The sequence below is a fragment of the Hippocampus zosterae genome, chromosome 9 (assembly GCF_025434085.1).
Source record: "Hippocampus zosterae strain Florida chromosome 9, ASM2543408v3, whole genome shotgun sequence".
NCBI lineage: Eukaryota > Metazoa > Chordata > Actinopteri > Syngnathiformes > Syngnathidae > Hippocampus > Hippocampus zosterae.
The window spans coordinates 16138785-16150932 of NC_067459.1; the positions used below are offsets into that span (position 1 = coordinate 16138785).

A 12148-nucleotide genomic window follows, 5' to 3' on the forward strand; every position below is an offset into this window, starting at 1 on the left:
CATGTGGCACTGGTGGTTTGTCTTCTCCAGCTTCCATTACATATTTTCAGAACATGTCATCACCGATCTTATTCTTGCATCGACCTTTTGTTTTTATTCCTTTCATCTAATGTCATAAGTTCAATGATAAGCCCTTTAAATAAACACAAATAATAAACATCCAAAGTGCTATTCCAAAAAAAAAGCGTCTGTTTGATCACTGACCAAAGTCTTTTTTAAATCATCAAATTCACGTGGTCATTTGTCCAACTTGCATGTCTCTCCTTTAAATCCTCACCTTCGTGCACTCCAAGTTGAAGCCAGATAGCAAGTATCACAGCGGCACCTTCAGGCCACTATTGACCTTTAATTGGTGATTTTCCAACATCCAACTATATTTGTGTTGATAATAAAAGAGGCATTCAAAGGCATACCCTATTCAAATTGCTTTGAATAAGGTATGCCTTTGAAAAGATAAGGCTTTTTGTGGAACAAAGTGTTTTTATTGCACTTGTAATTTACAGGATAGTAGTACCGGTATATCAAATTGAGAGTTTTAACTCATATTTCGTTTCCTTGTTGAACCCCACGCCAGTACGTTCACTTCTATCTACAAGTTACAATGCAATAATCGACATTTTAATACCTTTCTGAGAATGTTAATCAAAGCTGAGCGTAGAAGTGTCTTAAAGTGACTGTATTTGTTTCAAAATACCACAAGAGGGCGGTAGAGACTTGGACAAAGAAGAATGATAAACCATGACCTGGTATAATGTAGATGCCAGACTAGGGCAACATTGCGTCTAGTATTGCTGTCTTGCAAAGGGCCCATGAAGTTGGTAATGCAATAATTCAAAATTCCCTCTTACAGGCACTGTTGAAATGCTCTTTTCATGAAACATGAAATTCCATTCATCCATTCCAGCCTCCCCAAAGAATCCAACAACAACAAAAAAGTTAGAAAGAAACATAGTTTGAAACACTTTGTCCTCCTCCAAACAACTCATTCATTCATCTTCCGAGTCGCTTGATCCTCACTAGGGTCGCGGGGGGTGCTGGAGCCTATCCCAGCTGTCTCCGGGCAGTAGGCGGGGGACACCCGGAATCGGTTGCCAGCCAATCACAGGGCACACAGAGACGAACAACCATCCACGCTCACACTCACACTCACACCTAGGGACAATTTAGAGTGTTCAATCAGCCTGCCACGCATGTTTTTGGAATGTGTTAGGAAACCGGTGCACCCGGAGAAAACCCACGCAGGCAGAATACTGCAATATAATTTGGAGCGGTTCACAGTAAATGTTTATCTAACAACATGACAGAAACATTATAGGGAAAAAAAAGATATATTTTCTTTGCTGACCAAAACTTATTCATTAACTATGTAGTCGGAGCTACTTTAGCGCGCTCGGAGGCACTTAGTCTGAAAGTGCCCAACAAATCCTTTTCTGGGTGATGACCAGTTACATTGTTGGGTACATGACTTAGCCTAACAATGTCCATTTTATTTCATGAAAAGTCAGCCGAATGAATGAATTCTTCATTACGTGTGACAATCGGCCTCCTCTGCCACCGATTTTGCACATCGTGAGACTATTTACCTCAACCAGTCGGAGGATGGAAAAAAAAGCCAACTTCACAGTATTCCTTTGCGAAGGCCAAATTCGGTGAATTTGAAATCTGATCGGTTAAGAAAAAACATCAATTGCTAATATAGTGAATATGTATTCAAGCAAACGGCGGCTTCAAATGTATGTTTTAAATTTCATTTTCACTTCACAGGGTCTTTAAACACTTCCTACTTTAAAAACCTAACTCTAGGGGGAAAAAAACTACTCAAAACCATAAGCTTTTATAAAACCCTACTTTAAAACTCCTAGTTCAAATCCCTACTTTGAAACCCTAACTGGAGCTAATAGCCTGCTTTGAAATTCTAACCTGGGGTTGAAAACCTATTTTGAAACCCTAAGCCCAGTTTAAACCCTACTTCAAAATCCGAACCCTAGTTTAAAACCCTACTTGTTTACCGTCACCCTAGCTAATACCCTACTTTGAATTCCTGACCGTTGTTTAAAACTTTACTTTGAAACGCTAAACTCTAGTTTGAAACCCTACATTGAAACACCCAACCTAGTTTGAAACCGTATTTTGTAACCATAACCCTAGTTTTAAACCCTATTTTGTATGCAGAACACTAATTCAAAAGACACTAATGTGTCAATTATATAATGCATATTAATGCATGTGTGAATGGCATGTCCATAGCACCCTACGCACAGTGTACTGGATTTTTTTCCATGCCGTTTTTTCCCCCTCTCATCTTGAGTAGCAGTTCCCTGTGCTTGCCGTGGGAGGAAGGGAGTGTTAAAAAGAGACGTACACTCTGAGGCTGCTGATTCAGCCGGGGCCACTGCATTCATACATCTGCACTGCAGTGCTGCTCCCTCTGCTTAACCCCCTGATGCCTCCCCCCCCCCCCCCCCCCCAGTCCCTCCTTTGCATTCAGCCATTTTAGTGGCTGGAACCCTGTTATCATATGCCATTGCACTATGTCAAGAGTGTACACGTTACAAATTAACGTGTGGTGAACCGGCATCTAGTTTTACAGTCGTACCTTGACTTTCAAGTTTAATACTTACGTTAGCTAACTTGAAGCTTAAATCAAATTTCTCTTGTATTAATTCAATTTTCCTTATTGAAATTACTGAAATACAAATCATCTATTCCAGCCTTCGCTTATTTTTAATAAAGAACAGCCTGCGCCTCATTGTATAAAAACCGACTGAAACATGTAAAGAAATTAAATGGTTAAATTGGTTATTGCACAGAAAGTTGCAACAGTTTTTGTGTTTCCCCAATTCGTGCAAATTGGGATGCGAAATTCGATTTGATGCCCTAACTCTATACTGAGAATATAAGACTACGAGTTTCGAGAAGCTTGCGTATTACTCTGTTCTGTGTATATCAGGGGTGCCCGATCTTTGGTGCTCTCTATTTTTAGAGCAATCAACCTCCGCGATCGCGATGGACCCAAACACATAGACACACCTGCACGCGCGGAAACATGCCACAATGAGCAACAGCGACAGCATCCCCTAACATGAACGAAATCGAATAATAAAGTAGATGCAACAGTCTGTGAAAAGGAAATTACTGCCTACCTTGGTAGAGACTTGACGCGGAGGCATGGGACACACTTTTGCAGCGTTAACTGCATGAACAACACGATCGGAGCGCACGTTACCGTTTTATAAATTTCGATTCGATTCCCATTCTTTACCAGTGCCACCGGTGAATGGCAGATAAAACAAACTTTGTATGAGAAAAATAAAATCAAATAAAACAAGACATCGAAAGAGGTCTGAACGCAAGCTTCAATTGCAGACTTCTGACCGCTAACAACTTCCGGCATCGCAAGTCACGGTGAAAGGTGACCTGCTTTTTTTGGTTTTATTTTTTTAAATACCTTTTTCGTGAATGCGAAACTGATAGGATGCTTAGGGTGCAACACATAAATGTATAATATTAATAACATGGACACAGACACACAAATAATTTTTTTCTCCTCCTACACGTTTTGCGATCGACTTGGGACCAGTCTGCGAGCCCCCTGATGTACAGTATATGAAAACAGCATATTTAAAAACGTTCAAAGCATTCCTTAAAAGAGGAAATTTTAAAAAATGAAGCTATGGGGAGGCAAACCCTTTGAAGTACATAGGAAGCTCATATTGGTAAACTGTTAATTCCTGTGACAATTCTGTCACCCCGCCCCTCTGTTCTGAGTCAACCAATCAGTGGTGGTGTAATAGTTACCTGTCGATTTTATTGGTCGTGATTGCGTTGTACGCGATCAAGCTGAAGCTGGTGTACAATAAATGTTACAGTGTCACTTAGATGCAGCAAGAAATCATCCACATTGGTACAAGCAAATTGCTCGTCACCCCATTAAAAACGACACTAGTCACAAAGCTAACTGGAAGGCTGCTTTATTGTTTGGAAATACGTTCGTGCTGAAATAAAGACATTTTTCACTGATTCAAACTGAATTTTCTCGTGGTTGTGCAACATGTTCCTCTCTCTGGCTGCATTAGTGGCAAAATAGAATGACATTCAAAAGTTGTCCCCGACCACCACTACCCGCACCCAGTCAGCCTATTTTCAGCAAAAGAAAACAAAGCTTATCCCAGTCATGCTTAATCAAAACAATGGCCACATATAGTGATGATGCAACTTTGACAGAAACCTGTAAAACAGAAAGAAAAGTTTTACCAGCCCAAAACCTTGTAAACTGAACACAGGGGACAACGATCAAGAGAGAGAGAGAGAACTCATTTTGTATGATTCTACAATATGAAGTTAGTCCAGACAATCTAACGAACACGGTGAGTTAGCGATATACCAGTTCATTTTGGACTGAATACATTGCTCCTATCATGCTCTGTTTTGAATCCCTCCAGTGGGGTTTTCAAGCTCTGTGTTTCCGACTTCAAAGAGAGACTAAATAGGAAGCTAAAAAGGCACGTGCCGTTTAGGGATATTGCACCAGAAAGAAAAACACGGGCAACTAAGACGACCAACCCTGGGGTCTTTACACATACTGTATCGCAATGGAGGTGCTATCAGTGTGTGACAAACATGGCGGAGGGTGAGAGTTGTATTGCGCCAACGCTTCACACACAAGTGAGGGTCATACTTGATGCCAGCGTTATGAATGCGTGCGCACACAATGAAAATAAGAGGCAAAACATTGTCGCAAACGTACAAAACGTTATGCTGGTTAGTGCAATCCTCCCACCAAGCCAGGCTCCCCGATTCTCAGCAAGCAGCCAGTGCAACACCATGCATTACGCGCTGGCACCTTTGGGTGCTGGTTGGGCCACAGTTTTTGGTTATTGAAGGACTATACACACACGAAGAAAGCTGCATGGTAAATTGTGGTTTCACACAATTGCAAAGAGTGGACAGGCGAGTTTCATCACAAACATTGTTCTAATATACATACAGTGTATGTGTGTGTGTATATCTATTATATACGTATATATATATATATATAGCTCTGTATATGAAGGTATTGATTAGTAATATAGATTATTTTCTATTAATCCCTTTTTTTGTGTGAAAAATGAATTTTAAAAAAGTACTCTGACAAACGTGTCACAGCCTAACGAATGGCGGGTCAGAAGCTGGGAGCCATTGTATTTATCTTTATTTATATTTACGTGTAAGATTAATAGTTGTGGTGGTTTGTTTGTTTGTTTTTTAAAATAAATGCATTAGGTTCTCATGAATGTTCATTTTTCTGCTTCAGAACAAAGTTTATACTTTTTCTTTTCTTCTTTGAAATGAATCCACTTTTGAGAACGGAGTACTTCTTACATACACGATGAGGGTAGAGAGAAGTTTTATGCTTATCATTCATGGTTTTATTAGGTCAACACCCACGTTGATTTTGGAGCGCACATGCAGAAAGTGGACCATTTGCAGGACTTGGGAACACATGGGAATGGGGGCGGGGCGGGGGTTAACCATCCATAAAGAGGAAGTGACATCACTGTACAGTGCTTAAGCTCTGCTGCGGCATGTGTGCTCACACCGTGAGATAACGTCCAGTGCTCTGATAATTATTTGGTATTGAGTGCGGCGCGGATAGGGTCAGAGCGTGTGTAAAATCGTACAAATCTGCAACATCTGCTCCCAGTGTTTCCTGTGTGTACGTACTACTAGGGTGAATCTGGTTATTTGTTTTCCAGACATGAATGAAGAATTGAATTGAATCCACAATGACGTCCTCCTAAATGCAATCCACGACAAATTTAACCAGCGCTTCTGCAAGCGAGAGCAAAAAAAAAGGGTTCTTTTTCCACTGAGATGCTTCTAGCCCTATAATTCTACGCGTCATAAGCAGGAAGTCCTACAACAAAATGGACCATGACTCCTATTGAAACAAGGCTGCCGGTTTCCCATCATCATCATCATCCTGGCATTAAAACCAAAGGCGTAAAATGTGATTTAATAAATGCGGCCGTCACATTCACTTGCATTATGTAGCAGAGCTCGAGTATAATATCTCCTGAGAAAAAAGGGGAGGATTTTTTTTTCAAGCATTGCATACAATTCTCGGGTCTCTGTTCAGAGAAAAATGAAACAGTGTCATCAAAAATGAACGGACATTTAGTCATAAACGCAAACCCTCTTCACCGGTGAAGAACAAACAAGGCGGATCTCTTTGGCTTCTCCACACACTCCAATGGTCGCCTTTCTCATGACTCAATTTAAATCGGACAAACATGTTTCCCTCTTCTGAAATGAGACTTATAAAAACGAGAAAACAAGGGGAAGAACGCACACACGCACACACACACACACACACACACACACACACACACACACACACTTGCGTGAATAAGCTTAAGATCTCCTTCCTCTCAGCCCTTTCGGAAAGGAAATGCATCACCAATAATTTAAAAACAAAGGCCATCCTTGTAAAATCTCTACTGACCACTTACAAACAATAAAAGCAAATGGAGCATTACACAGGTGCATAGAAACGTTAACTATAAGCTTCTGATTTTCTGACATCGCGTCCTTCATCGCTCTTTGCACATCTTCGAGAGCAGCAAATAAGTATTCACATTACAACTGCGATCCACTAGCGCGTGTGTTTTCATGTACCAGCATTTTCCAGTCTATTTATAGAGGCAATAGTTGTGATGTCTTGAGTGATGAGACAAGGTTTCCGTTTCGGATAATCGACCCTCGTATCGCGCCACTGCAGTGTTAGTGTCTTGTGGACCATGAAAAGTTCATGCAAGAGTTCTGGTCAAAAAACATGCCATCATGCAAATCATTTTTATGCATCGAACAAGCACAATTACCTACGTAGTTGTTTTGGAAATTGTTCTGAGTAAATGTACGTAAGCCCTTGGCCTGAGTTCACCCCCGTAATAGACAGACCCTGAACAAATTGGTGTGAAAGCCCATCATGTTCCAAACAAAAAAAATAATAATAATAAACATTCGGACGTGGGTATAAATAATGGGACTTAAGTAGCATGGGCAAAACGATAAATAGTGTTCCTTTTATATTGGTTTGCATTTTTGCTGCTCACATGAACAATTTCTAGCTTGAACAAAAGGAAAATACTCCTGATGCGCTCGCCGATTTGTGTCTTTCACGCAACCGCAGTTTGCTCCGAGAGACATTCCAGTCCTTGCGCAGTGCAACTCTGGCAAGAGTTCCTCATCGTTCTGTCCTCCGTTTGGAGCTCCTCGTCTCCTCTGTGGTGACTCATCGCGATACAATGACGTCCCAGCTGATTAGGAGAGGAGTTCTAGAGCCTTCAAAGCTGTCAACGGTGTGAGCGCTGCCCTCAGAAGCCTGCAACTAAAAAACGGATTCTTTTCCGTCTTGCAAATGAAATAATCTGTACATCCGTGCGAGTGTGATTTTCCTCGTGTTATAACTTGTGGTGTTATTTGCATGATTATTACTATCCCGTCGTCTTAACATTTGGATTCCCTGTCATCCTTAAGGTTTCTTCCTCTCTCGTTCCTCCCGCCCTTGCCCTCGTTGTCGTCATCCTTCTCCTTGTCGGGTTTGGTGACGCTATCGTATGAGGGCAGGGAGGCGGTGGAGGGCGTGGCTTCCTTCTCTTGTTCCTGATTGTTGCCGCCGTTCTCCACTCTGTTGTTGGTTGGGATGCGCTTGCAAACGAAACCCCGCCTCACCAAGTGGGCGCGATAGGCCCTCTGGATGATTCGGGCGGACACGTCCTCCTGCTTGCGCCTCAGAGTGGTGGTGATGGGCTCGTAAGAGACCTTGGAGGGATTGGCCGCCACAAATCGCTCCTCCATTTGCTGCCTCAACATGTCCAACTCACCGCTGTCGCCCAGCACGCGTTTGGTGAAGGCAAAGAGGATGTCCAGGCAGTGTATGCGGTCCCCGCTCACCATTGGCATGTCCATAGCAATGAGTTCAATAGTGTTGGGCTTGGGGACTCGCAGAGGGTGCTCAAGTGCGTCCGCAAAGTCGGAAAGCTTGGCATAAGTGATGAACTGGGAGGCAGTGGGGTCAAACTTCTCCCAAATTTCATAGAAGGTCTCAAAGTCATCCTCGCTGAGCGGGTCGGCGCTCTCCTCCGTGGCCACGCTGAAGTTCTCCAGAATGATGGCGATGTACATGTTGACCACAATGAGGAAAGAAATGATGATGTACATGACAAAGAAGAAGATGCCCACGGATGGGTTGCCGCAGTTTCCAGTTGAAGGAGTGCCAGAATTCTCCAGCAAGGGGTCGCAGTCCGGAGGGTAGTTAAGAATGGGCAACAGCAGGCCGTCCCAGCCAGCTGACGTGGTAATCATAAACAAGATGATCATGCTGTTGCCGAAGGTCTCAAAGTTGTACATGTCATCGATCCCGGCCCCGTGTTTTACGTAGCCAAAGTTGGACATGCCGAAGATGGAGAAAATGAACATGACCAGGAAAAGCAGCAGGCCGATGTTAAACAAGGCCGGGAGCGACATCATCAAGGCGAAGAGAAGCGTCCGGATGCCTTTGGCGCCCTTAATGAGGCGCAGGATTCGCCCGATACGAGCCAATCGGATCACTCTGAATAGTGTTGGCGACACAAAATACTTCTCGATCAAGTCGGCGAGGAACATTCCTACAGGTGAGGGGACCAAAAATAGACAGGCATAGTATTACGTCAATAAAAACAGCACTTGAACTTCCTTGAACTGTAAATTCTCAATGACCCCGCTGTGACGTTTCCTACCAACCACTGATTTGTGATTGGATAGCTAAAAACAAGATAGAGCAGGGGTAGGGAACTCCGGTTCCTCGAGAGCCATATTCTGCCTGTTTTAGAGCCCTCCCTTCTCCAACACTCTTGATTCAATTGTTCATGATGGTTTTGGGACTCTGCAGAGCTTGCTGATGAGCTGATCCTTTGAATCAGGTGTGTTGGAGTAGGGAGAGATCTAAAACAGGATTTGGCTCTCGAGGAACCGGAGTTCCCTATCCCCGATATAGAGCATGTATTCTCCATTGACAATAATTCTAAATATTTGTAAACAATTTAATGCCATTTGAGATTCAGCTTCATCTGTTCATTGGTATCATCAGGAGAATTATCAAAAGTCTTCACATTGACCCCTGTGGTACACCATATCGTATGTTGTCCTTTTAAATGAACTGTAATACTTTTGTGAATACTGTAGTTCCTCATATAGTAGCCGGGAATGTTTATTCAGTCAACTGCAGGGAAGAAGGGTCGGGGCTTAGTAATGCTATGAAATAATAATTCATCCACTCTCTAATCTATTTATCCTGCTAAGGATCAAAACGAGCTGGAGGTTGACGGTTCCGTTGAAATCAAAAGGCGAGAGAAAATAAAGACCTCAAGTCTTTTTGAAAAAATTCCAATCGAAATACTTCAAACATGCACAACAACTCTTGTGAATACTTGCCCACGATGGAGAGGATGACTACCACGACGTCAAAGATGTTCCAGCCGTTGGTAAAGTAGTAGTGACGCAGTGCAAAGAGCTTCAGCAAAAACTCGCCGGTGAAGACAACGATGAAGATGAAGTTGACCCAGTAAAGCACAACCTCGGTCTCTTTTGACTGATCGTCTGTCTCCACCATCATGGTGACCATGTTGAGGCAGATGAGGATCATGATAGAGATGTCAAACACTTGCTGGGTCACAAAGTCAAAAACCATTCCCTGGATTTTGTTCTGAAACCAAAAAAAAAGTTTAAAAGCATTTTTGTATGTACTTGCTAAGACTTGCTTTTATTATTGATTGATTGTTTTTTTTTAACCTGTGGTCTGGGTATAGGCTTTTGTGGTTTCTTTGAGCCAAGTTTCTTCATGGCATTGTAGTACTTCTTCTGTTCTTCTGTCATGAATATATCCTGACCGCCAAAGTAAAGGGGCAAAAACAATGCGGTTACAATCGTGAAGTGGACAAGAAGGTGCACAAGCGAGGAAAATTCAACTTATCTTTTTCTTTTGCTGGTTGAAGTTATCGATGATGACACCAATGAAGAGGTTTAGGGTGAAGAATGAACCAAAGATAATAAAGATGACAAAGTAGATGTACATGTATAAGTTGTCCTCATAGAGCGGCTGATCCTCCACCTAGAAAGTTGCAAAAGGGAACATGAATAATTGAGAAGGTTTTTAAAGTTAACGAAACCTGACAAAAGAAATCAAAATAAAATTATTGTTATATTTTCGTTAATGGAATAATGTAAAATCAAGAGTGCTTTTAAAAAACACAAATTAAAACGAATTATAATTAGAGCAAAAATGTCCTTTGTTTTGGACTTTGTCAACTAGTTTCATAGATGAACATTCATGGTTTATTTTTAACATTTTTATTTCAGTATGGCCACATGGGCGTTTGGGAATTGGAGTTTACTTTATTATATGATAGCATTTATTTTATGTTATCTTGGACTTGACACATACTCCATTTGAAAACCCAAAAAACAAAACCAATACTAATTTTTTTTTTAAAGCTCAAGGAGCATTAAAAAAGTGAATTAAGCAAAAATTAACAAACCCACTACAAAAAATCTAAAAACTGAAAAAAAACCTAAAGTCAAAACTAAATCAAAAGTAACAACAATGACAAAATCCTAAAGTGTTACAAAGCAGCAAACAACCCTACCTTTCTCGAATCTATTGCCGCATACATAATGTCCATCCACCCTTTGAATGTTGCCTGCAAGGTTGAGACGCAGCATGTGAGAAAACACTTTGGCACCAGGAGAGACGACGCGTCGAAAGCGCCCCACTCACCACTTGCAGGAGGGCCAGGTAGCCCGCCCCGACATTATCAAAGTTGATCTTGACATTTTTCCATCTGACTTCAGAGTGGTTGTCGTTCATGAGCGCAAAACACTGCGTTCGGTTGTTCACCTCGTTGGGATGGAATATTTCCTCTTGCGTGTCATTGTAGCAGTAGTAGTACTTCCCAGCAAAGAGGTTCACGCCCATGATGCTGAAGATGAGCCAGAAGATGAGACACACCAGGAGCACGTTCATAATGGATGGAATGGCCCCAACCAAGGCGTTCACCACCACCTGAGGAGAAGAAGTGAGGACACGCTCAAATCACGTGTGTTTTGCGCTGACCAGCTCATACAAACACTGAGGACGTCAACACACGTATAGATTGAAATGCACACAAGGGAAAATGTTTGCAGCGGCCTCTCGAAATAACGGGCAAGGTTATTTCTCGGCAATTTCATTTTATATGTATATAAGTAATAAGTAATGACTTTCTAAATTGCCCGCCATGAATTATTTCATTGGCCAGTGCGTCAGGTCGAATTCTAGGTTGCTGCAACTTGGAATTTTTATCCAAACAAATCAGGCGAAGGAGGTCGTTTCCTTTATTATCCGATTTATAGTTTTCCACGTATGTAGCCTGTCCAGTGGTTGGTACTGTATCGATTTTTGAACACACGTGATCAGATGTTTGTATTGAAACCTAGCGCTTCACCTCTTTGACATGCAACTAGCTAAATCCAAACAAAATGTTGTTGTACATGCTCAGATTGCACTCAAAAATATTTGGTCTTGATAAAAAAAAAAAAAAAAAAAAATCTGCATTTTTTGGCCACGACATTCATCAAGGGGGAGACTCTGTGCTTGGTGGTTGCGCCTTCTCGGCAGCATGGGTATACCAGCACTATTTTTGACTGGGAGGAATGTCGGCGCCATTTGACTGTCGTTGCTGGACAGTCCCGGAGCGCTTGTGTCTTGCGCCTGTAATGGGCAGCATTTTTGACAGCCTCGCTTTGTTCAGCGCAGAAATAGGTGCTGTTGAACGGTCTGCGGCTGGATGGATGTAAGGCTTGAGGAGCCGACGATGAGAAGAAAGGAGCGTTAGCGCGGAGCGCCGATGCGGATTTGGAGTCGTGGCTTGGAGTTTGATGCGGATTACGTGGGTCAGGAGAAGTGAACTAATCTCTTTTCGTCAATGGACGCGACAGCTTTGTGTTTACTTTCAAAACTTAGCTTGTAGCAGACGTGTGCACATTTTCAGCATGACGTCTCTTGATACACTGGTGAAAGGACACTTTGATCCTCTCCTCTTTCATCTATAACTGCTTCAGACAACAAAGTGTATGCAGAAAAGTGGTGAAG

The 12148-nt window shown here is 42.2% G+C and overlaps 1 protein-coding gene across 3 annotated transcripts in view; it reads right to left on the reverse strand.

The window, feature by feature from the left end:
- Positions 1 to 3955: 3955 nt before the first annotated feature.
- scn8ab (sodium channel, voltage gated, type VIII, alpha subunit b) overlaps positions 3956 to 12148 on the reverse strand; it is a 39905-nt gene continuing 31712 nt past the window's right edge. For all 3 annotated transcript variants that reach the window (XM_052077318.1, XM_052077317.1, XM_052077316.1), the window contains exons 22-27: positions 10796 to 11080; positions 10665 to 10718; positions 9992 to 10129; positions 9811 to 9915; positions 9454 to 9724; positions 3956 to 8648 (exon numbers count right to left, since the gene is read on the reverse strand). In XM_052077318.1, coding sequence (XP_051933278.1) covers positions 7489 to 8648; positions 9454 to 9724; positions 9811 to 9915; positions 9992 to 10129; positions 10665 to 10718; positions 10796 to 11080 — 2013 coding nt within the window. In that variant the 3' untranslated portion in view covers positions 3956 to 7488. The remainder of the gene's footprint in view (positions 8649 to 9453; positions 9725 to 9810; positions 9916 to 9991; positions 10130 to 10664; positions 10719 to 10795; positions 11081 to 12148) is intronic.